Raw genomic sequence first — 25,334 nt, 5'->3', positions numbered from 1 at the left:
ATAGTGTACTGCTGCTACAAGGCAACAAATTTCACAACACATATCAGTGATAACAAACCTGATTCTGGTTCAGAACCCTGAACTAATTTGTACATTTGTGCTTTGTTGGCAGGATGCAAATTTGTGTCTGGGTGTGACTGTTGAGATGGTGATGGATAATTTACGTCATTGTATTGGGGACTGGGTTGACCGTAGGCAGCTAATGTTTGTATTGATGAAAGGCAAACAAAATCCATTTAAGCTCCACTAACAGTTCCGAAACAAGGCATTTAATTTCAGATTTTTAAACATGTTTGCAAGAGGACACATGTGCCTGAAGCAAACACAAGTAAAATGTCAATCTGAAGTGTTAATTAAATTGCGGTTATTGCAAGCACAGTATATCATGGAACTAAGATAGTAAAAATTCAACAGCTTTGAAATATAAATTTCATGTTGTAGTAATTTGAATGCTGGTTTGAAAACTCTTTCTCTGCAGCTTTCTTTGCCCTGCTTGCAATCGAGAGGTACCCAACCCGACAGATTCAGCACTTCAGCTATCTAAGTCTTAATTGCTGATGTTGTTGAGATTTAGTAACCTCTATGTAGCCCTCCAGTTTATTTTCTGGTGGTTGTAGAATCTCCTCTGTGTTAATTAACATGCAACTAGAGTTAAGCCTTTTGCACAGAGAGAAGTGGCTGTGAATTATTAATAGATTTGAATTCTAGGGTAGGTCAGGGATCTTGAAAGGGAAGGATTCAGCAAAATAAACATTAAACAGGTATTATTTTTGATACCAGGCTAAAGAAATGATTGCAATTCGGTATCCTGCCGTGTAGTATTTTAAAACTGATAGTTACTTAGATTTCTTTTGACAAAAAGAATGATGTAAATTTGTAATTGACATGGAAGAACATTTTGTTAGAAGCACTCTGTAAACAAGATGGAGCAGAAAGCTGAGCTGGGCAGCTTGCTGCAGTGTGCCAGCAAAGAGTGATGTGTGGGAAGTGGCAATATTATTATTGTTGATCATGTTTAATGAGCAACTGGGAAAAATATGTGGAGCCAGACATTCACTAGGTTGCATGCCTACAAGCTAAATCCTCAATATTTCTTTTGCTGAATTGTTTAAACTGAATAGTGATGTGCTTTAAGTGCTGGAAAAGGGCCAGTAACATCATGAAGGATCCCACCTACACTGTTCATGGGCTGTTTGTCCCACTCCTAGCAGGGAGGAGGCTCCTCGCCAGGACCACCAGACTCAAATACAGTTACTTTTGCCAAGCAGTAAGGCCGATCAACACCTCCACCCACTAACCCACCCCTCCACATCCCAACCACCACAACTTTATCACTTCCTGTCAGAGCCACTTCATGTACAGGCACCCATGTGCCTAGCGTCACTTTATGGGCATACAATCATTTATTGTATATAAGCTATCTTGTGTATTTAGACTTATTGTGATTTTTTAAAAAAATTGTGTTCTTTATTTTGTTTTTTCTTGTGCTGCATTATATCCGGAGTAACAATTATTTCATTTTGCTTTACACTTGTGAACTCAATGACATTAAATAATCTTGAAATTTGAATTTTTAATCTTTAGGTTGTTTTCTTGGCACCTTAGTCCTGCCCCTTGAGGCATTCCCTATTACAACCTTTGCTGGCTGGGATGAGGACAAACCCAGGCAGAGAGCTGAAAGGCTGCCTGCTAGAAGTAACGTAAAACTGTCGCATAATCCAGCTGGAACTGAGGTGCTTACGTTAACATTGGGACTATGGACCTCTTCCCCTATGCCAGCAGATGGCACTCATAAGCTTTGAGTGGGTTGCTCATTACACTTCCCTTTGCTTCCACCCACCAAAGAATATTTCCATAGTAGTGCAATCACTCGTCAACTATGATATTCTCCTAAGCTGTCGTTATTGGTGGGTCTTCAGGTAGTTGTAGAAGCCAATCTGGAATCCTCATAACCTGAATATTATGATGGATTTCTTCAATGGGGGACGCCTATGTATGACTTTGTTTAACATGGGGAGGCTGATATACGACATAGTCCTTGACAGATCAGGGTTCGAGCCCAGTGGCATGAAAAGCAAGATGACTGGGGACCCTTCACTGCTGTTGTGCTTTATCATTATCTTCTGCCGTGTCTACCGCTGTGCCCTTGGTTGGATTGTTCTTTGTCTGGAACCTCCCTCCTGACCTTTCTGCAGTGGATGATCCTGCCAGGAGCTAAGTGCCAGACAGATAAACTTCAGACGGGATCGTTCTCGGGATCTTGGGAACTAACAAGCCTTTCCGCCACGACTAGGTAACAATCCTTGGAGACGAAATGGAGGGACCAGAGCACAGGGAATGCTGAAAGTCTGAAATACCAGCAGACAATACAGGGTGATCAGGTGGTTTCTGTGAAGGGGGAAGCAGAGCCAGTGTTTCAAGTCCATGACCTTTCATTAGAGTTGGAGAAATCCTCATGGATCCCTTCCTTTTGTTCTTTCTCCTCATCCTAAACCCTATTGTATCTTTATCCAAAACTCCAGAGATGCTGCAAATCCAGAGTAACAAACAAAAAGTGCTGGAGGAGCTCCCCTCCATAGATGCCTGACTTGCTGAGTTCCTCCAGCTCTTTGTATGTGTTATCTTTATCCAGTTCCAGATTAAAAAGTCACTAGCCTGAAATGTTAGTCACGTGCCTTCATCCACAGGCGTTTCTTCACCTGCTTTGTTTTTCCAGCGGTTTGTAATGTTACAGAATATGGAACATTACAGCATAGTACAGGCCCCAGGTCCACAATGTTGTGCCAACCTTTTAATGTATTCTCAGATCAATCTAACCCTTCCCTCCGACATAAACCTCCATTTGTCTGCCATCCATGTGCCTGTCTAAGAGTCTCTTTAATGTCCCTAGTGTGTCTGCTTCTGTCACAGGCGTTCCACACACCTATCATTCTCTGTAGAAACGCCTAGCTCTGACATGCTTCCTATTTTTTTTTCCTTCAACACCTTAAAATCATAAACACGGAGATCCTGCAGGTGCTGGATGATCAAAGCAACAGACACAAAATGCTGGAGGAACTTAGTAGGTCAGGCAGCATCTGTGTCCCCTCCCCCGTTCAAGTTCAAGTTTATTGTTATTCAACTGTATACATGTACAGTATACAGCCAAACGAAACACCACTTCTCCAGGCCAAGGTGCACAACATAGTACATATAACACACACAACATACAAAGTAATATTACCACAAAAAAAATCAACAAATGCTAAGATGCATTTATGACACAACTTATGAAGTAAACAGTATAATGCTACTACCATTTCGTACGTGATGAGAGCTGGGTGGTGGCAGGGAGATTATTAGCCATTCTGCATTTCCACTCTGGGAAAAAGTCTCTGTGTATCCACTTGATCTATGCCTCTTCTACACCTCTATAAAGCCACTTCTCACTCTCCTTCAGAGAGAAAAAACCTACTTCACTCAGCCTATTGTGGTTATTATTCTACTATGAGTTTATTGAATATGCCAGCAGGACAATGAACCTCAGGGTTGTATATGGTGACATATATCTACTTTGCTAATAATTTTTTTTTCAGATTTTTAGATTATGAGGACACGCAGTCCTCTTTTATTGTCATTTAGTAATGCATGCATTAAGAAATGATACAATGTTCCTCCAGTGTGATATCACAGAAACACAAGACAGACCAAGACTGAAAAACTGACCAAAACCACATAATTATAACATATAGTTACAACAGTGCAAACAATACCGTAATTTGATAAAGAGCAGGCCATGGGCAAAAAAAGTCTCAAAGTCTCTCAAAAGTCCCATTATCTCATACAGATGGTAGAAGGAAGAAAACTCTCCCAGCCATGAGCTTCCAGTGCCGCAAACTTGCCGATGCAGTACCCTGGAAGCACCCGACCACAGTCCGACTCTGAGTCTGTCCGAAAACTTTGAGCCTCCGACACCGAGCACCGAGTACCATCTCTGCCAAGCGCTTCGACCCCTGCCCCGGCCGTCAGTAACAGGCAAAGCCGAGGATCTGGGGCCTTCCCTCTGGAGATTCTTGATTGCACAGTAGCAGCGGCAGTGAACCTGGCATTTCAGAAGTTACTCCAGATGTTCCTCCGTGCCTCTCAGGTCTGTCTCCATCAAATCAGAATTGTGCACGGTCCCTACTTACGAATACTGATATAATTCACCGGAGAGGCCGCGCACGCTGTGTCACGCTGCCATCTTCTCCTCCTCATCAATTTACTTTGAACTTTGAATTATCCTCATTATGTGGTACTCTGTGCCGCTGTTCCAGCCTTCTTCACTGGTCAGCTTGGCACGGCTATGTAAAACGATCGAAAGCAGACCTTAGACTTTAAGCATTTGGAGTGTATTCAGAACTAACATACTTCTAGCATTTGGAATTTTTATTTCGGATTTCCACTAATACCAGTTTTTTTTCGGTTTGTAGAAGAGTTTTGTCATCTTCGTCTGAGTTAGGTTTTGTATAAGATGGCTATGATTTCTTATGACTTTTTTGATTTTGTTCTTTTTCACCTTCTCATCTTCTTGACCTGACCCTTGGCTGTTTCTATTGTTCTTCCAACTACTAACAATGAGGGTTTTTAATGTAATGGGTTGTTCTTCATTGCCTTTTTACAATGCCAATAAAAAGTAATGTCCTGAGCAATGTTTAGTGTCTGAAAGAAAGACTTGAGTTTGTATGGCTCTTAAAATATTGTCATAGTATTCTGGTGGTGGGGTGGAGATGCATCTCTACCAAAGGAGGTGTAAGGCATTCCTTCTTTCTGCTGCCTGCAGACCAAATCTCCTCAAATTCCTAATGAAACATAGCATCTATCATGCCTTTGTAATTACATCAATATGTTGGGCCCAGGATAGATCTTTAGAGATGTTGACACCCAGGAAGTTGGGGAGGTTAGGGTCCAGGATGGAACTGGCTAAATTTACAACACTCCGCAAATTTTTCTGATTCTGTGGATTCGCGCTTCCATACCAGGGGTGCAAACAGTCTGAATCCTCTCCACAGTACATCTGTAGAAATTAGAGAACTGCAAAGTATTGTTTCAACAAACTTGAAGTCATTATTGGAGTTCCTTTGTTCGTACGACCCTCTTATCATCATGAAGTTTATTGATTTTGAGTGAATCAGAGGAAGCAGCTTCCTATGAAAGGTGTGCAGCAAAGTTGCCTTCATGAGGCATCGACAGCAGTGTCGGTAATTGACTTGGCATTGAAGAGTGGTTGCATTGACGTGGTGCCCTTGTGTTTGCAAAATGAATGCAATTGCATTTAATCACTAATTTGTGTTTCCGGGCCAAAAGTGTGAATGCTAATTTACTGTTGTGCTTCATTACCATGCTTTGCAATCACCCACACAGCCGCAACCTTGAAGCTGCTGTAAAGTTACCTTGTAGTGACATTTAATGTCAAAACTCCACCGCTGACTCTCCTACACCTAAATTGCATTCTGCCTAGAAAATACACTAAAGGAATGATAAACACAAGAGATTCTGCAGATGCTAGAGATCCAGAGCAACACACACTTAACTGCTGCAGGAACTCAGCAGCTCGGGCAGCATCTATGGAGGGGAATAAACAGTCGCTATTTTGGGCTGAGACCCTTCATCAGGACTGGAAAGGTATGGGCAAAAGCCCGAATAAGAAGGTGCCGGGAGAGGAAAGAATACAAGCAAGCAGGTGATAGTTGAAACCAGGTGAGGGAGAAGTCACTGCCTGTAAGGAGTTTCTACGTTTTTCCTGTGACCACATGGGTTTCTTCCAGGTGCTCCGGTTTCGTCCCACAGTCCAAAGATGTATGAGTTACTAGGTTAATTGGTCATTTTAAATTGTCCTGTGAATAGGCTAGGATTAAATCGAGGGATTGATGGGCACTGTGGCTCGAAGGGTCGTTGAAGAACAATTTTTTTTTACACAAAGGGTGGTATGTTGTATAAAATGAGCTGCCAGAGGGAATGGTTGAGGCAGATATAATAAAAACTTTGAAAAGACAGTTGGACAGGTAGATGGTTATGGGCCAAATGCAGGCAACTGGGACTGTCTTGTTTTGGGATTCTTGGTTGGCATGGACCATTTGGGCCAAAGGTCCTGTTCTAATGCTGTCTAACTCCCTGAACTCGATAAAATCAATGCTAAAACACTGATGTAGGGGCTCAGCCCAAAACATAAACTGTTTATTCTATACCATAGATGCTACCTGACCTGCTGAGTTCCTCCAGTGTTTTGTATGTGTTACTCTGGATTTCCAGCATCTTCAGATTTTCTTGTGTCTGTAGAATCTTAGCAGGTCAGGCAGAGTCTTTATCCCAAATTCTTGGATATTGTTCCATATATTTTGTGTGCTCCATTTTAGTCTGGTTATGCCTCAATTGCAGCATTTGAAGACTGGCTATATAAAGTCCACAGGACAGCTCTTGGCTCCACAGTAAACTGGGACTTAAGATGTGAGATAATTCTGGCTGAGGCATTGGGAACTTTTTTTAGTTTTATTGCAGCTGGAATTGGCATTCTCAGCAGGTTACAGAGTTACACTCAGTGGCCACTTTGATAGGTACAGGAGTAGAACCTGGTATTGCCTCCAGGTGCTCCAGTTTCCTCCCATGTTCCAAAGAGATACGGTTAGGGTTAGTGAGTTGTGAACAGACTATACTGGCACTGGAAGTATGCCAACACTTGTGGGCTGCCCTCGCCACGTTTCTGGACCGTGTTGGTTATTGACACAAACATTGCATTTCACTGTATGTTTCAGTGTACATGTGACGAATACAGCTAATCTCTCTTTGTTGGCATTGCCAGCATTGTCTCTGTTCTGTAGACGAATGAGGTAATGGTGCCTGCCAAAGCTGGCCATTATAATACCACCAGATGGTGCTCCAAGCAGCTATCAGATTCAGAAATAGGAGAAAGTGCAAATGCTGGAAATCCAGAGCATGGAGGAACTAAGCAGGTCAGGCAGCATCTATGGAAATGACTAGCTAGTTGACATTACAGGCTGAAACCCTTCTTCAGGACTGAGAAGGAAGGGGGAAGATGCCAGAATAAAAAGGCGGGGGGGAGCGGAAGGAGGTTAGCTGATTGGTGAGACCAGGTGGTGGGGGGGAGTCAAGGCTGGAGAAGGAATCTGAGAGGAGAGTGGACTGTAGGAGAAAGGGAAGATGGAGGGCACCCAGGAGATAGTAAAAGGTAGGTGAGAAGCGGTAAGTTAGAGTGGGGAATAAAAAAAAATGTGGGAGGGGGGAGTTTGTTTACTGGAAGGAGAGAACAGAATATAAGGTGTTGCTTCTCCACTCTGGAGATGATTTCAACTTGGCAGAAGAGGAGACCATGCGCAAGAATCAGAATCGCTTTATTGCCAGTACATTCCATAACTGATTGTGGTTTGGTGTCCAAGCATGAAACACAGGACAATACCATAACAACAATGCAACAGTAACCAACAACTCACAGGACAGTAGTGCAAACAGCCCTGAGCAATCAGCAGAACAGTCACATGTGCAGATATCAGTCATCAAGAACATGTGAACAGACTCAATAATCATCAACAGAACAAGGAGAGCAAGAAAGACTGTGCAGGGACAGTTAGAGTGAGTTTTGTTGCGAAGCTGGATAACTGCAGGAAAGCAGCTTCAGAGATGTGACGTGTAGTCCTAACCCTAACCCTCTTGTTTCAATTTACATGGTGAAAAATGTACACATACCCCTGTTGCAGGAATGATTATATATAGAACTATGAATGGCTGGGGTCGTTTAACTTTTAAAATGCCAAGGTTACAGTGGGGCACTTGGAATCTTCTCTGCTACATTTTCTATGTCCGGGGTGACACAGTGTTACAGTAAATGTAACACTTTACAGCATCAGCAATTGGGGTTCAGTGCCTAGCACCATCTGTAAAGAGTTTGTACGTTCTCCCCATGACTGCGTGCTCCAGTTTCCTCAGAATCGGTATCAGGTTCATTATCACATGAATGCATGTCATGAAATTTGTTACTTAGCAGGAGCAGTTCAGTGTAATACATAAGATATGCTGTCAATTCGAATAAACATATATTAAAAATAAGTAAATAGTTCACAAAGTGATCAGAAAATAGTGAGGTAGTATTCATGGGTTTGTGGACCATTCAGAAATCCAATGGTGCGACGGAAGAAGTTGTTCCTAAAACATTGAGTGTGTCTTCAGGCTCCTGTATTCCTTCCACATTTCAAAGACATAGAGGCTAGGATTAGTAAGTTATGGGCATGCTTTGTTGGCATTGTGACACTTGCGGGCTGCCCCAACCACATCCTTGCACAGTGGTGGTCATGGATGCAAACGATGCATTTTATTCTGTGTTTTGATGTATCTGTGACAAATAAAGCTAATTTTTTTTTTAACACGGTGAAACACATTTCTCTCTTACAGTCACTATCGAGCTGATCATGCTCAGTCTGGAGCTTGTGAAAACTCGCCTTGCTGTCATGAGCATGGAAATGAGGAAGAACTTCATACAAGTCATCCTGACATCTCTCATTGAGAAGTCACCTGATGCCAAGATTCTGCGGGCTGTGGTGAAGATAGTGGAGGAGTGGGTGAAGAATAATTCTCCCATGGCAGTAAACCAGGTGAGAGCAATACACGTGGAGGTGCATGTAATTGAAGTCTAAGTTACTGGCATTTATAGAATTCTTTAGGTTCTGTGATAAGTTACACTCATTGGCCACCTCTGACATGGCCACTCTACTTTCTTACAATCACCTGGGAAAAACGTCTCTGGCTATCCATTCAGTCTATGCATCATATTATCTTCCAGTCAAGATGGCACCTGCCTAACAATGCTCCTTCAGTCGACATCTTCTGGATAGATCGTGAAACCACTTTGTTTTTCATCTTGGATGTGGTTCTGGAACTGTTGGAGCCTGTGAGTTGCTGTTTGGAGATAGTTTGGGTGTTCCAGCATTCTGCAGTCTCGGAGGATTCCGGGAGGCAGATGCAGTGTGAGTGAATTTGATGGCGCGCAGGCTGCGAGCTGATGTTTGACTCCATTTTGCCGATTAAAGTGTTGAGGGAGATCGTAACATCCAGGCGAATGCTGGAGGTTGGAGACTGTTTGGGTGCTTCATCGATTTACCATCTTCGAGAGGGTTCTGGGAGACGGGCAGTGTGCGCGAAATTCATGGCGAGAAGGTTGTGGGACTGTATTTGTTGTTCGACTCCATTTCGCTGCTAAAGCTTCCATTGTTCACCGATTAAAGCAACAAGGGAGATTGAAGCATCAAGGCGAGTGCAGAAGGTGAGCACCAGCTGCCTGTCTTTTGATGGCTCCGCCCAGAGAGGGAAAGGTCTGTGTGAGAGTGTTGCCCAAGTTTTCTGCGTTTTGAATGTGGACTTGGCCTATCGACTTTCTTTTCCAGTCTTCTTGTTTGTTTTGCGCAGGAGGAAGGATTTGGAGGTTGATGTGCCTGTCCTGATTTTGTTTGTTTTTTTTGTGCAGGGAGGGGGCATTTTTTGGAGATTGATGATGGTGCTGCCTTCCTTTTCTTGGTTTCATGGCTACACAGAAAAGAAGAATTTTAGAATTATGTACTTTGATAATAAATGAACCTTTGAACCCATATATCCTGTACACCTCTGTAAGTCGCCTCCCATCCTCATTTGTTCCAAAGAGTAAAGCCCTAGCTCACTCAAGCTCACTCACCTAGCTGCTGACTGTTCACTCTCCTCCTCCTCATTACATATATTCTCTACACTCAGTAGCCATTTTATTATGTACACCTGCTTGTTAATGCAAATATCTGATTAGCCAGTCATCTGGCAGCAGCACAATGCATAAAAGCATGCAGATGCGATCAAGAGGTTTGATTGTTGTTCAGATCAGACATCATAATGGGGAAGAAATGTGATCTCAGTGACTTTGACCATGGAACAATTGTTGGTGCCAGACAGGGTGGTTTGAGTATCTCAGAAACTGCTGATCTGCGATTTTCACGCACAACAGTCTGTATAGAGTATATAGAGGATGGTGAGAAAAATTTTTTAAAATCCAGTGAGCAGTAATTCTGTGTGTGAAAATGCCTTGTGAAAGGATGGAGGAGAATGGCCAGACTGGATCAAGCTGACAGGAAGGTGATAGAAACACAAATAACCACACGTTACAACAGTAGTGTGCAGAAGAGCATCTCTGAATGCATAGTAGTCGAACCTTGAAGTGGATGGGCTACAGCAGCAGAAAACCTCAAATGTGCTCTCAAATGGATTAAATACATTGGATTAAATATACATTTAGTGGTCACTTTATTAGGTACAGGAGATACCTAATAAAGTGACCACTAAATGTCTATTTAATCCAGTGTGTTTAGTCATAGAGAAATACAGCCCGGAAGCAGGCCCTTCAGCCCAACTCATCCATGCTAACCAAGATGCCTGCATAAGCTAGTTGCATTTACTTGTATTTGAACCATATTCCTCTAAATCCATTGAAATAATGTGAGGGTGATGTTTTCACGGGAAGTGGTCCTTTTGCCCAAATTGTCCCGGCCACCCAAGGTGCCCCCGTAATCTAGTTCCCATTTGTTCATGATGCCATGACTTAATGAAAACTCACCAGAAACATCTTAAAAATAATTTAATATATTAAAAGATAATTTTTATACAAATGCCACCAAATACCCGTCTGTTGAAATGTGCACAGTAATGATATATACATTAATCTTTGTATTCATGAACTATTTCAGAGCTTTGTGTGTTAACCAAAGGCGCATCAGGATATAGAAACCCAAGGTTTAAGTAGTTAATTCTGTAATGTCCCACGCCCTTGCAATGTAACACTTAATTGGTGGGACGTGATGTCATGCTTTATAATCCTGAATGTCCTGATCGCATTTTGCAATATTTCTTGAAGCAATTATTTAGTTGAGTTTTAAGTTTCTGAATATTGAAGCCAGCACACATTGCAGAATGTTGGCTGTGGGTGGGAACGGGAGAACAGAACAGTACTCCGTGACCGCTTTGAAAAGTTGTAATGTCCACAGTCCTTACATCTGTTAATGCATTGAAACGCCACTGATTACTAATGCATCAGGAGATGGATTATTATTTTTATATCATTAACCAAGCATGGCATTTAGAACATAAAACAGTACATCACTCTACAGGCCCTTCGGCCCGTTGTGCTGTGCCAACCTTTTAAATAACTCCAAGGTCAGCTTAACTCTTCCCTCGCACATAGTCCTCTTTTTTTTTTAATCATTCACGTACTTATCATCCACCAGCACCCCTAGGCACCTGCCACTCTCCACGTAAAAACAAGTTACCATTGACATCCCCCCCTATACTTTCCTCCAATCGTCTTAAAGTTATGCCCCCTCATATTAGCCATCTCCACCGTAGGGAAAAAGCCGCTGACTGTTCACTCTCATCCTCCTCCTCTCCTAAGGGAAAAGTCCTGACTCGCTCAACCAATCCTCATAAGATCAAATTTCAAAGTACATTTATTATCACTGTGTGTATACGTTATACAACCTGGAGTTCATCTCCTAACAGGCAGCCATGAAGCAAAGAAACCCAAAACAAAACTCTCAGAAATGAAGACCATCAAGCACCCAGTGTGCAGAGAAGAAAAACAAATCATACAAACAATAAGCACAAGTTAATATTGTTCTGAACTGAAGTCAACAAAGGTGGTCCTGTCCATGAATCCTTAGTTCAGTTCAGAGTGGAGCTACAAACTGAACTGGCCCGTCCCTCACCTCAGGCCCTGAAATCCTGACATTTTCAATATGGCCAGGTGCTTAATTTGTCCAAACATCGGGTTCAGTCGCTTCGGTACACTTTGGGACCTGAACACTGCCGTCTCGATTCGGCCTGTACCCAAACTTTTTGATTGGGCCCAGTGCTTAAATTGTCCAAACATCAGGTTCAGTTTCTTCAATACACTCTGGACCTGGAATCAGAATCAGAATTGGGTTTAATATCATCGGCATTTGTCGTGAAATTTGTTAACTTTGTGGCAGCAGTACAATACATGATAAATACAGAGAAAAGAAACTGAATTACAGTAAGTACATATGTATATTAAATAGTTAAATAAATAGTACAAAAACAAATTTTAAAAAAGTGTGGTGAGGTAGTGTTCATGGGTTCAATGTCCATTCAGAAATCTGATGGCACAGGGGAAGAAGCTGTTCCTGAGTCACTGAGTGTGTGGCTTCAGGCTTCTGTACCTGTTTCCTGTTGGTAACAATGAGAAGGGGGCATGTGCTGGGTAAATCTCTTCTCCTGGGGCCTTTCTCTTTGGGGTGAAGAAGGATTGAGGTGACTTGATAAAGGTGTACAAGATGATACAAGGCAGAAAGAGAGCGGACAGCTGATTTTGAATAGGTTAAAAGATTGGCACTACATTATGGGCTGAAGGGAATGTACTGTGCTGTACTGTTTTATGTTCTATACCTATTGATTGCTTACACAGGGGACCAAGACTAGCTGGGAGGATGCTCTGGTCGGCATGGACCAGATGGGCTGAAGGACCTATTTCTGTACTGTATTGCTGTATAACAATTATTGTGGAAACTATTCCAATGCCTTATATCACACAGGCATCTTGTACTAGCCCAGATACAGTATCAAGAAAAGACTAAAGTTTGCCCCAATTCCACAGTCATTAGACAAAGCAGGCTGGGCATCCTAACGACTTTACAATCTATTACATTCCAAGTCCTGCGAAAGAGTAGACCAAGTCTCTTCTCCCTTACTCAGCATACCTGACCTAAGCATAAATGATCATCAGTTTCATTGCTTGGTGCATGAGAAATGAATATAGGCTCATTAGCATTTGCAAGTTACAAGTTACAACATATTTTGTGCATTAATATTTTAAAATGGATTCTGATCCAGTATGAATAATTAAATGGACAGCAGTAAAATCTGCGATATTAAGTCATCACTTGCGATCCAGACTCCATCTCTTGGCAAAGTGATTATCAGTTCACGAGGATTTAACTTCTCATTAAATGTAACCAAGTTAATTTTTAGAGCAGGTATCCAATTCAATCTGCATCACACTGCTGACTCTTGCATCCAGCAGTCACGAGCAGCTCTCTGTGGCCACTTTATTAGGTACACCTGTACTAGTAGGCAGCCGTCGATCCCAGGGGATCATGGGTTTGCGCCTCTAGTGGACTGTGTCCTCTCCAGGGTGCAAGCCTGGGGTGGGAAGATTTGAAGAACCGGCTGTTGCCCATGCAGCGGGTTCCCCCTCTCCACGTCACTGATGTAGTCCAAGGGAAGGGCAAGTGCCGATACAGCCTGGCACCGGTGTCGGCACAGACACCTGTACACCTGCTCATTAATGCAAATATCTAATCAGCCAGTCATGTGGCAGCAACTCAGTGCATAAAATAATGTAGACGTGGTCAAGAGGTTTAGCTGTTCTTCACACCAAACACTGTAGGAAGAAATGTGATATAAGTGACTTTGGCTGTGGAATGATTGTTGGTGCCAGATGGGATGGTTTGAGTATCTCAGAAACTGCTGATCTTCTGGGATTTTCACGCACAACAGCTTGTTGAGATTACAGAGAATGGCACGAAAAACAGAAAACATCCAGGGAGCAACAGTTCTCTGGGCAAATCATCATGTTAGTGAGAGAGAGAGAGGTCAGTGGATAACAGCCAGACTGGTGCAAGCAGACAGGAAGGCGACAGTAACTCAAATAACCATGCTTTACAACAGTGGTGTGCAGAAGAGCATCTCTGACCACACAACATGTCAACATTTGAAGAGGGTGGGCTACAACAGCTGAAGACCACGAGCATACACTCAGAAGGTCACTGAGTGTAGTGGAGAGTATATAGACTGGCTGCATTACAGCGTGGTATGGAAACACCCAATACCCTTGAATGGAAAATCCTACAAAAAGCAATGGATAAAGCCTAGTCCGTTACACTTAAACCCTCTTGAGGACACCTACACGAAGTGTTGTCACAGGAAAGCAGCATCCATCATCAGGGACCCCCGCAGCTGCAGTTTTAGTTTTTGTTTTTCATGCACCACGGTTATACTGCACGTGATACTAAGCCATTAGATACAAGTTTGTGTCTTTGTGATGCTGGTGTTCACAATCTTCTGCAGTCTGACCATTCGGACTACTGAATGCTAGTACCATTGAAGATCACTTCACTTTATTTACCAAGGAAGAGCTTAGTCTGTATTAATGTCCTTTTGCAAAGAACGCTCACATACTGACCTTCCCCTTCCACTCCCTCCAGTGTTATCCACTGGTGTCTCAGACATTCGCCTGGTGCTGAATATGATATCAGAAAATAATAATCAGCTGAGGACAGACTTGACTGATAATCAATGCTGGAATCACGCCCTTGATCCAGAGTGCCCCAGAGGTCTGGCACTGAGCTAATGATACTCTGCCCTCCTGCCTATCACCGCTCTCTCGCTTGTTTGCAATGGTGCTTTATTCTTGTTCCTGTTTCCTCTGTTTGTTCATTTGGGATCTGTGATTCGAAGTGGAACATAAATGAATGCACAATGCAGCAGTAGGTCACAGAGTCAACAACGTGGAAACCGACCCTTTGGCCCAACTCATCCATCCCGACCAAATTGCCCATCCAAGCCAGGCCAATTTGCTTGCCTTTGGTCCATATTTGTTTATTTTTATTTCGAGATGCCGAGCGGTAACAGGCCCTTCCAGCCCAATGATACCGCTCTGCTCAGTTATTCTCATGTGACCAATTAACCTTCTAACCTGTACGTCTTGGAAGTGCAAGGAAACTGGAGCACCTGGTGGAAACCGCTATGCTATCAGAGTGGATAGCTTAATGCTTTTACAGTGCTAGTGACCCAGGTTCAACTCCTGCCACTGTCTGTAGGTGTTTGAATATTCTCCTCATGACTACATGGGTTTCTTCCCATGATCCAAAAGTAAATGGGCTAGAAGATTAATAAGTTACATAAGTGTGACTGGTTGGCGCAGGCTCTTTGGGATGGAACGGCCTGTCACTGTGCTAAATCTTTAAATAGATTAATATATTTTTAAAAATTGTTATTGTACTTGCCTGATCTACTTCTTCCAGTAGCTCATTCCATTTACACACCATCCTTTGTGTTAAATATAATAATTCCCTTCGGCTTCCTATTAACTCTTGACCTTTTCACTTTGAACCTACGCCTTCTAGGTCTTGATTCCCCAAATCTTTTGAAAAAATGACTGCCCCCCGACCTGCTTCTTCATTGAAATCAACATAGCTCTCAGTAGCACTTTCCTTTATTCACCGTGTCTCTGACAGTTGCTGAGATCTAAAAATTTTGCTCCCTTTGTCTTAAGTAGACATTAATAGATTGTCCATAATTAATGGACGTCCTAATTAATGGAATTGTAATATATAACTGATAGATTGGGCAAGCTAGGGCTTCTTCCTTTGGAATGGAGGAGGATGAGAGGTGACTTGATAGAGGTGTACAAGATCAAATGGACAGCCAGAGACTTTTTCCAGGATGGAAATGACTAATATGAGGGGGCATATTTTAAGGTGATTGGAAAGAGGTTAAGTTCTTCACACAGAGAGTGGTGGTTTGTGGATCGCCCTGCCAGGGGTGGTGGTAGAGGCAGATACATTAGGGATATTTAAGAGACTCAGATAGACACAGAGATGAAAGAAAAATGTAGGGCTATGTAGGAAGGAAGGATGAGATTGATCTTAAAGGAGGTTAAAGGGCATTTCAGGCTCTTCTCCTTTTGTCTTTCCTCAGAAGATGAACATGTCCTTAGGAAGTGCCCATGGAGGGCAAGTGTTTAAGGATTGGGGCAGGTCAGTGGTCTTGGGAAGGGTGTGGGGCTGCGATATGGAGAAACATTGACTAGCTGAATAATTTCTCTTTTCTCTGCAGACACCGACGCTGAGGGAGAAGTCTATTTTATTGGTTAAAATGATGACCTATACGGAAAAGCGCTTTCCAGATGACCTTGAATTAAATGCTCAGTTCCTGGACCTCGTTAACTATGTCTATAGGTAATTGTAGTAATTAATCAATAATTTCATTAGTTTGCACACCTGTCTTAGCACAACACTCTTGGGAAGTCCAAACTCGTCATATTCCTGTTGAAAAAAGTCTAAAGATAAGTTTTATTTGTCATATGTACGTCAAAACATACTGTGAGATGCATCATTTACATCAAATCAAATTTCTGAGGACTGTGCTGGCACTTACATACCATGCCCACAGCTGACTAACTGTAACTATACTTTGTTGGAATGTGAGAGAAAGCTGGAGCACTCTGAGGAAACCCACTCCTTACAGTCAGCGGTTGGATTTGAACTCCGATCAGTGAAAGCTGCGGCTAAAAAGCGATGCCCAGACCCCCAAGCTACCATGCCACTGTACAGCGCCAAACGCCTTGTGTGGTTCTCCTTGCCAATTTCTGGTTTAGATTTACTTATCACATGTACATTGAAGCATACAGTGCAATGCATCGACAGCCAACACACTCAAGGGTGCGCTGGGAGCCACCCGCAAGTATCACCGCATCTTCAACACCGCATGTCCATAATGCTCAATAGAACAGCTCAGAACACAACAAGCAACAAAACAACAACAGAAAAACAAGTCCCGTTCCTCCCACCCACCTTCCCACACACACGGACAGTCCTCCCAACTCCAGAACAGATCTCTGGCCCCCATAGAACATAGAAAACCTACAGCACAATACAGGCCCTTCGGCCCACAAAGCTGTGCCAAACATGTACTTACCTTAGAAAGTACCTCGGGTTACCCATAGCCCTCTATTCTTCCAAGGTCGATGTACCTATCCGGGAGTCTCTTAAAAGACACTATCATTTCCACCTCCATCGCCATCACTGGCAGCCCATTCCATGCTGTCACCACTTTGCTTAAAAAAACTTACCCCTGACATCTCCTGTGTACAGTCGGCCCTCCTTATCCGCAAGGGATTGGTTCAAGGGACCCTTCGCGGATATCAAAAAACGCGGATGCTCAATTCTCTTATTCAACCTGTTTCAGTGCGGTAGGCCTTAGGACCCAGCGGAACCCCGGACCTTATTTAACCTGTGTCAGTGCGGTGGGCATTAGGACCCGGCGGTGGAGCTCTGAATCCATGGTGTTTCTGTTCATGAAAATAATCACGATTGCGATTTAAAATAAAGTGGAAATAATAAAGCGATCAGAAAGAGGTGGAACGCCGTCGGTCACCGGAAAAGCGTTAGGCTACAGTCAGTCAACGATTGTAAGAAATTTAAAGGTTAAAATGAGAACGGCCCTGCCCGATTAAAGCTACAATTATTACTAAGCAACACAGTAGTTTAATTATTGGGTTTTGGGGTTTTGGGTTTTTGATCCTTCACACCAACCTGGCAGGGATAGAGAGCGCACTCGGGAGCGCTCTGTCACTGGATCGAACTCGAGCCTGGCGCTGAAGCATACGTTTAAGTATTTTATATGCATAGAAAGGTAAAATATACACTATATACTAAGACAAATGTTTGACTAACTGACGCTAAATAATACCGGATGTACCTGTTCCGACTTACTTATTAAGAGAACTTACGGTTTTTTTTATCCCGATCCACGATAACCTACGCACATCCTCCCATATACTTTAAATCATCTCTAGATTACTTATGATACCTAATACAATGTAAATGCCATGTAAAATAGTTTTTATATTGCATTGTTTAGGGAATAATGACAAGAAAAAAAGTCTGTACGTGCTCGAACAGCAAGTGCTGGAAGAGCACTTCTAGGTTTTCTCGATTCGTGGCTGGTTGAATTCGCGCATACGGAACTCGCGGATAAGGAGGGCCGACTGTACCTACTTCCAAGCACCTTAAAACTGTGCCCTCTTGTGCTAGCCATTTCAGCCCTGGGAAAAAGCCTCTGACTATCCACACAATCAATGCCTCTCATCATCTTGTACACCTCTATCAGGTCACCTCTCATCCTCTGCAGCTCCAAGGAGAAAAGGCCGAGTTCACTCAACTAATAAGTCATGCTCCCCAATCCAGGCAACATCCTTGTAAATCTCCTCTGCACCCTTTCTATTGTTTCCTGTAGTGAGGCAACCAGAACTGAGCTCAGTACTCCCAAGTGGTCTGACCAGGGTCCTTATAGCTGCAACACTACCTTTCAACTCTTAAACTCAGTCCCACGATTGATGAAGGCCAATACACCGTACGCCCTCTTAACCACAGAGTCAACCTGCACAGCGGCTTTGAGTGCCCTATGGACTCAGACCCCAAGATCCCTCTGATCCTCCACACTGCTGAGAGTCTTACCATTAATACTATATTTGCCATCATATTTGACCTACCAAAATGAACCACTTCACACTTATCTGGGTTGAACTCCATCTGCCACTTCTCAGCTCAGTTTTGTATCCTATCAACGTCCCGCTCTAACCCTGACAGCCCTCCACACTATCCACAACACCCCCAACCTTTGTGTCATCAGCAAGTTTACTAACCTATCCCTCCACTTCCTCATCCAGGTCATTTATAAAAATCACAAAGAGTGGGGGTCCCAGAACAGATCCCTGAGGCACACCGCTGGTCACTGATCTCCATGCAGAATATGACCCGTCTACAGCCAGTCTTTGCTTTCTATGGGCAAGCCAGTTCTGGATCCACAAAACAATGTCCCCTTGGATCCCATGCCTCCTTACTTTCTCAATAAGCCTTGCATGGGGTACCTTATCAAATGCCTTGCTAAAATCCAAATACATTTCATCTACTACTTTACCTTCATCAATGTGTTTAGTCAAGTCCTCAAAAAATTCAGACAGGCTCGTAAGGAAGGACCTGCCTTTAACAAAGCCATGCTTGACTATTCCTAATCATATTACGCCTGTGTAAATGTTCATAAATCCTGTCTCTCAGAATCTTCTCCCTCAACTTACCAACCACTGAAATAAGACTCACTGGTCTATAATTTCCTGGGCTATCTACTCCCTTTCTTGAATAAGGGAACAACATCCGCAAGCCTCCAATCCTCCGGAACCTCTCCTGTCCCCATTGATAATGCAAAGATCATCGCCAGAGGCTCAGCAATCTCCTTCCTCGCCTCTGGCACACCGGTCCCAGTGACTTATCAAACTTGATGCTTTCCAAAAGATCCAGCACATTCTCTTCCTTAATATCTACATGCTCAAGCTTTTCAGTCCACTGTTAAGTCAATACCTATTTAAGTCAATACCTGTATTGTTAAGACCAATGCCAAGGTCTTTTTCTGTAGTGAATACTGAAGCAAAGTACTTATTAAGTACCTCTGCTATCTCCTCCAGTTCCATATACTCTTTTCCACTGTCACACTTGATTGGTCCTATTCTCTCAGATCTTATCCTCTTGCTCTTCACATACTTGTAGAATGCCTTGGGGTTTTCCTTAATCCTGTCTGCCAAGGTCTTCTCCTGACCCCTTCTGGCTCTCCTAATTTCATTCTTAAACTCCTTCCTGCTAGCCTTATAATCTTCTCGATCTCTATCATTACCTAGTTTTTTGAACCTTTCGTAAGCTCTTCTTTTCTTCTTGACTAGATTTACAACAGCCTTTGTACACCACGGTTCCTGTACCCTACCATCTTTTCCCTGTCTCATTAGAACGTACCTATGCAGAACCTCACGCAAATATCCCCTGAACATTTGCCACATTTCTTCCGTACATTTCCCTGAGAACATCTGTTTCCAAACTATGCTTACAAGTTCCTGCCTGATAGCCTCATATTTCCCCTTACTCCAATTAAATGCTTTCCTAACTTATCTGTTCCTAGCTCTCTCCAATGCTATGGTAGAGGAGATAGAATTATGATCACTATCTCCAAAATGCTCTGCCACTGAGGGACCTGACACCTGACCAGGTTAATTTCCCAATACCAGATAAGTACAGCCTCTCCTCTTGTAGGCTTGTCTACATATTGTGTCAAGAAACCTTCCTGCGCACACATAACAAAATCCACCCCATCTAAACCCCTCGCTCTAAGGAGATGCCAATGGATATTTGGGAAATTAAAATCTCTCCCCATAACAACCCTGTTATTATTACACCTTTCCAGAATCTATCTTCCTATCTGCTCCTCGATGTCCCTGTTACTATTGGGTGGTCTGTCAGAAACACCTAGTAGAGTTATTGACCCCTTCCTGTTCCTAACTTCCACCCACAGAGACTCCGTGGACAATCCCTTCCTAATTTCCTCCTTTTCTGCAGCCATGATGTTATCTTTGATCAACAGTGCCACACCCCCACCTCTTTTGCCTCCCTCCCTGTCCTTTCTGAAACATACACTTGAAGTAACCATTCCTGCCCCTGAGCCATCCAAGACTCTGTAATGGCCACAAGATCATAGCTTTTCAGGTTTCGGGCATTGGTGTTTGACTTCCAGCCCTCCAAATATCCTTCTGGCTTTGATGTTTGGTATTGACCCCTGGACTAGCTGATGATGGGACCTTGAAATCCGGGCACACTGACTCACCAGCCTTCGTGCCTCCCACTTACGTGGGTGCTTCTGTTGAATACAATAGTTTATATTTTAGAAGCAAGGTTATCTTAATGTCAGCATACCAAATCACCTTATCCAATGAGGTTGGCATTGAAGGAAATGTAAATTTATATTTGAAATCCATTTTACAGCTAATGAAAAGAAATCTCATTTTGTAAATGCTAATTCACCGCAGAAGGTGTTCAGCCTCCTCAGCAGGGGCCTGTGGGGAGGAGGCGGCCCTGTCTACTAAAATATTTTGAGATGATGCGTTTCATGTCTTCGAACGTTGTTAAAAGTTTGGCTTCGAAGAATTCTGAAATCTCTTGTGCTTAGTACGGATCAAGTTGGCACATGATGCTGTGATGGAAGAGAGCCAGTTTCAGTTTCCGACAGAACATGGTGCACGTTATTCTCCACAGTATCTCCTTTGCTGTGCACCTCCCTCCTTTGCTCTTACTTCCTCTGCTTCTCTTGTTCCTCATTTGCCCCTTCCCTCTGCTGTAACACCTCAGACACCCTCAAGTCCCCTGCCAGACCCCTCCTTGCCCCTCTCAGCTCTGCTCCCTCCTGTCCCTCTGACCCTCACCCCTCCCTTCCTCAGCTCTATGCCCTCCCTTATCTCTGACCTCACGTCCTCCTGATCCTAACTTCCTACCCTTCCGACCACCTTCCTCACCTCTTGGCCTTTCTTCTGCTGCCCTTGCCCCATTTCCCTCCTCCCCTACGCAGACCCTCTCCTCCTAACCTCTCTCCCACCCTCTTCACCCTGTCCTCCTCCTGCCCTCCTCACCTCTTTCCCTTTTATCTGCCACACTCACCCCCTCCATTCCTCTGACCTTTTCTCCTTTTTCTGCCCTCTCACCAGCTGCTCCCTCCTCCTGCACCTCCTTGTCTTTGTCTCTGTTGCCCCTTCACCATCTCACTCCTCTTTCATCTTCTTCCCACCTTCTTCTCCTCCATCCCTACTTCTGACCTTGTCACTATCTCTCCTCTCCCGCCTCTGAGATGAGGTGAAATTGTTTTAGCCAGAGGGAGGAGGCTCTGGAGTTCATTGCCACAGACAGCTGTGGAGGCCAAATCATTGGGTATATTTACAGTGGAGGTTGATAGGTTCTTGATCAGTAAGGGCGTCAAAGGTTACAGGGAGATACTGGAGAATGGGGTTGAGAGGGAAACTAAGTGAACCGTGATAGAATGGCGGAGCAGACTCGATGGGCCGAGTGGCCTGATTCTAACCTGATGTCTTAAGGTCTCTCCCCCACATCCCTGCCGCACCTTAACTGGTCTGTTTCTTCATTCTTCCTTCAGTGACTTTTTTGGATCTACTTTAATTTTTGCTCCAAATTTCTTCTACTCCTCCAAAGTTCAAAGTAAATTTATTCTCAAAGAACATATATGTCACCATATACTGCCTTGAGATTTATTTTATTGCGGGCGTTCAAAGTAAATATGAAGAAACACAATAGAATCAATGAAAAACCACCCATGACAAGACAGGCAAACAACCAATATGTAAAAGATAACAAACTGCAAATACAAAAAGAAAAAAAAACAAAACAATAATTATTATAAGAAATAAGCAGTAATTGACAAGAACATGAGATGAAGTGTCCTTGAAAATGAGTCCACAGGTAGTGGGAACATCCTAACAAAGCTGCATCACTGCATAGTACGGAAACTGCATTGCAAACTGTGTTGGGTTGAATGAAGTTGAACCTTCTGGGTCAGGCATCTGATGGTTGAGGAGTAGTAACTGTTCTTGAACCTTTTCCGTACACAGCTTGCTCCACAATTCGATCACGGTCGATTTATTTTCCCTTTCAACTCTATTCTCCTGCCTTCTCCCCGTAACCTTTGACCATATGGGAGAGCAGGAACCTGGATCTTTTGAAAGGGAGATCTGTATCAGCCAGATTGCATGTGCCTGGATTCATAGATAGACCATAACAGGCGAGAATGTCATAAAAGATTCTACAGATCCTGGAAATCTTGAGCAACACACAGAATGCTGAAGAAACTCATGAAGGGTCTCAGCCAGAAAGGTTTATTCTCCTTAGATGCAGACTGATTGCTGAGCTCATCTAGCATTTTGTGTGTGCACTTGTACATATTCCAATCTTCTTTACTCTGTACATGCTGAATCCTCGGTGCTTGTGATATCTGATGCAGGGATGACAACCTTTCTGGCAGTGAACTCACAGCGAAGCTGGAGCCAGCATTCCTAGCTGGATTGCGCTGTTGCCAGCCCCACATCCGGGCCAAGTTCTTTGAAGTTTTCGACAACTCCATGAGGCGGCGGGTCTACGATCGGTTGCTCTACATCACCTGTTCCCAGAACTGGGAGGCCATGGGAAGTCACTTCTGGATCAAGCAGTGTATTGAGGTGAGGAAAGAATTGTCGTCACTGTCAGCTTCCCTTTGCAGGTGCCTTGGTTACACCAGATCACTTTAGTGGGAGTGCACATCTCGCACAATCTCTCATGCTCCCAGAACACATTGCTCACCAATGCCTCTGCTTTCTGAGGAGCCTGAAAAGAACCGGACTTTGCACATCTGTACTCACATCATTCTACAGATTCATGGCAGAGAGCATCCTAACAAAGCTGCATCACTGCATAGTATGGAAACTGCATTGCAGGAGGGCTCTACAGTGGGTAGTCAAAACTGCCCAATGCCTCATCGCCACCAGTCTACCCACTATCAAGGACATGTATACAGAAGGTTGCAGATAAAGGGCCACTAACATCATGAAGGAACCCTCCCACCCTATTCATGGACTATTTGTCCCACTCCCATTAGGGAGGAGGCTATGTAGCATCCATGCCAGGACCACCAGACTCAAAAACAGTTACTACCCCCCAGCAGTAAGGCTGATCAATAGCTCCACCTACTAGCCCCCCACTCGCACCCCTAACCACCACTACTTTATCATGTACACCCTATGTACAGACTCCTCCTATGGCCATACGATCAATCTATCTTATACAATAAGCTATCTTATGTATTTATATTTATTGTGTTTTTTGTTATTATTGTTCTTTATCTTAATGTGTTTTTTTGTGTTGCATCGGATTTGGAATAACAGTTATTTCACTTTTCCTTTCCACTTGTTTATAGGAAGTGACATTAAACAATCTTGAATCTTGAAATACGAAATATTGCAGAGATTTTGAGTTTGGATGTAGGGAGAAGTGATTCTCTGTGTGAAGTGAAGTGATTCACTTTGGAAGTTTGAATTTAAATGCAGAGCAGTGGTAGTGTGATCACTCCAGCCGGGTATGATGTTCTTCTAAGGATTGTCTATTGGTGGGTCCCGAATGCACTGCACAAATAATACGTTGGTATGTGATTTTCTCTTGCCACGAAGATGAAATAAGAGCATTGAAGAAACAACTGCTTTGGGTTAAAATGTTTTCTGGTTCTTGAAGGGGATTCATTTTGCGTAACATTCTTTTACTGCTCCTGTATGCCAGCTCGAAGCCCCATGAAGTTGTAGAGCTGAATTTCACGTAGGGTGTGGAATGTGTATAACTGCTGCAGATCTCCTTAGCTTCACAGAGCCTGCAGGTATGTTCAAAAAGCATACTCCCCATGCAGGGCTCGTAATATTTCAGAGGCCTTTCTGGACGCGGCAGTCTCGGTATAGACTGTGCTTTTAACCTATGGCTTTGTCAGCGGCATCTCCCATAAGCGGTCAAACCCATACCATGTTCAGTCGATAACATTAGTGTCGTCAGATCTTGAATCATTTAATGTTGAATTGCACATAATGTCCAGAATAGATGGGAGCCTTTCTGAAACTGGCAGGTCTCCACAGGAACTCCCTCATTACTCCATCTAAAACCAACAGCAATGTTGTGAGCACAAAATACCATGGTTGAGTCGTAGAGTGATGCAGCCCACCTAGTCTGTGCTGACCTGATCTTCTGCTTAGTCCCACCCACCTGCATTTATGGAGTGAAATAAACAGGCCGAGAACCTTCATCCAGACTGGAAAGGAAGGGGATGGACGCCAGAATAAGAATGTGGGTGGGAGGGGAAGGAGTAAAAGCTGATAGGTGAAACAAGGTGAAGGGGAAGGTGGGTGGGTGGGGAAAGGTAAATGAAATAAGAAGATGGAAGGGGACTGGTGGAAAAGGTAAAGGGCTGAAGAAGATGGAATTTAATAGGAGATGAAAATGGGCTGTGGAATAAAGGGGAGTAGGTGAAGAGCAGGTCATGATAGTTCACAACTTTTCCTTGGAGTGTTGCTAATCTGATTGATCGTAATGTATCAGAAGCATTGATCGGGTCAGAATCTTTATCCTAGCTGAGAAACATTAGATACTAGAGGACATGCACTTAAGACGAGAGGGAGAAAGCTTAAAGGAGATGTGTGGGGCTTTTTTACTTACATTAGAGTGGTGGGTGCCAAAAATGGACAGCTGGAGTTGTGGTGGGAACAGATATGATGGTGGTGTTTACAGGTTCACTCGCAACATGCTGGAGAAACTCAGCAGGTCGGGCAGCATCCGTGGAAAAGATCGGTCGACGTTTCGGGCCGGAACCCTTCGTCAGGACTGAAGAGGGAAGGGGCAGAGGCCCTATAAAGAAGGTGGGGGAGAGTGGGAAGGAGAAAGCTGGTAGGTTCCAGGTGGAAAAACCAGTAAGGGGAAAGATAAAGGGGTGAGGGAGGGGAGGCAGGGAGGGGATAGGCAGGAAAGGTGAAGAAGGAATAGGGGAAAACACAATGGCTAGTAGAAGGAGGTGGAACCATGAAGGAGGTGATAGGCAGCTGGAGGAGAGGGCAGAGTGACATAGGGATAGAGGAAGGGAGGGGGAGGGAATTACCGGATGTTGGA

At 43.6% G+C, this 25,334-nt stretch overlaps 1 protein-coding gene across 2 annotated transcripts in view; it reads left to right on the top strand.

Annotated features, from left to right (window-relative positions):
• Positions 1-25,334, top strand: part of trrap (transformation/transcription domain-associated protein) — a 317,959-nt gene that overhangs the window by 159,767 nt on the left and 132,858 nt on the right. For both annotated transcript variants that reach the window (XM_063059362.1, XM_063059361.1), the window contains exons 47-49: positions 8,422-8,621; positions 15,895-16,016; positions 22,663-22,876. In XM_063059362.1, coding sequence (XP_062915432.1) covers positions 8,422-8,621; positions 15,895-16,016; positions 22,663-22,876 — 536 coding nt within the window. The remainder of the gene's footprint in view (positions 1-8,421; positions 8,622-15,894; positions 16,017-22,662; positions 22,877-25,334) is intronic.

The sequence above is a fragment of the Mobula hypostoma genome, chromosome 9, assembly GCF_963921235.1.
Source record: "Mobula hypostoma chromosome 9, sMobHyp1.1, whole genome shotgun sequence".
Classification (NCBI taxonomy): domain Eukaryota; kingdom Metazoa; phylum Chordata; class Chondrichthyes; order Myliobatiformes; family Myliobatidae; genus Mobula; species Mobula hypostoma.
Note: the sequence above shows the minus strand (reverse complement) of the source record. Positions and strands in the feature narration are given on the sequence as shown.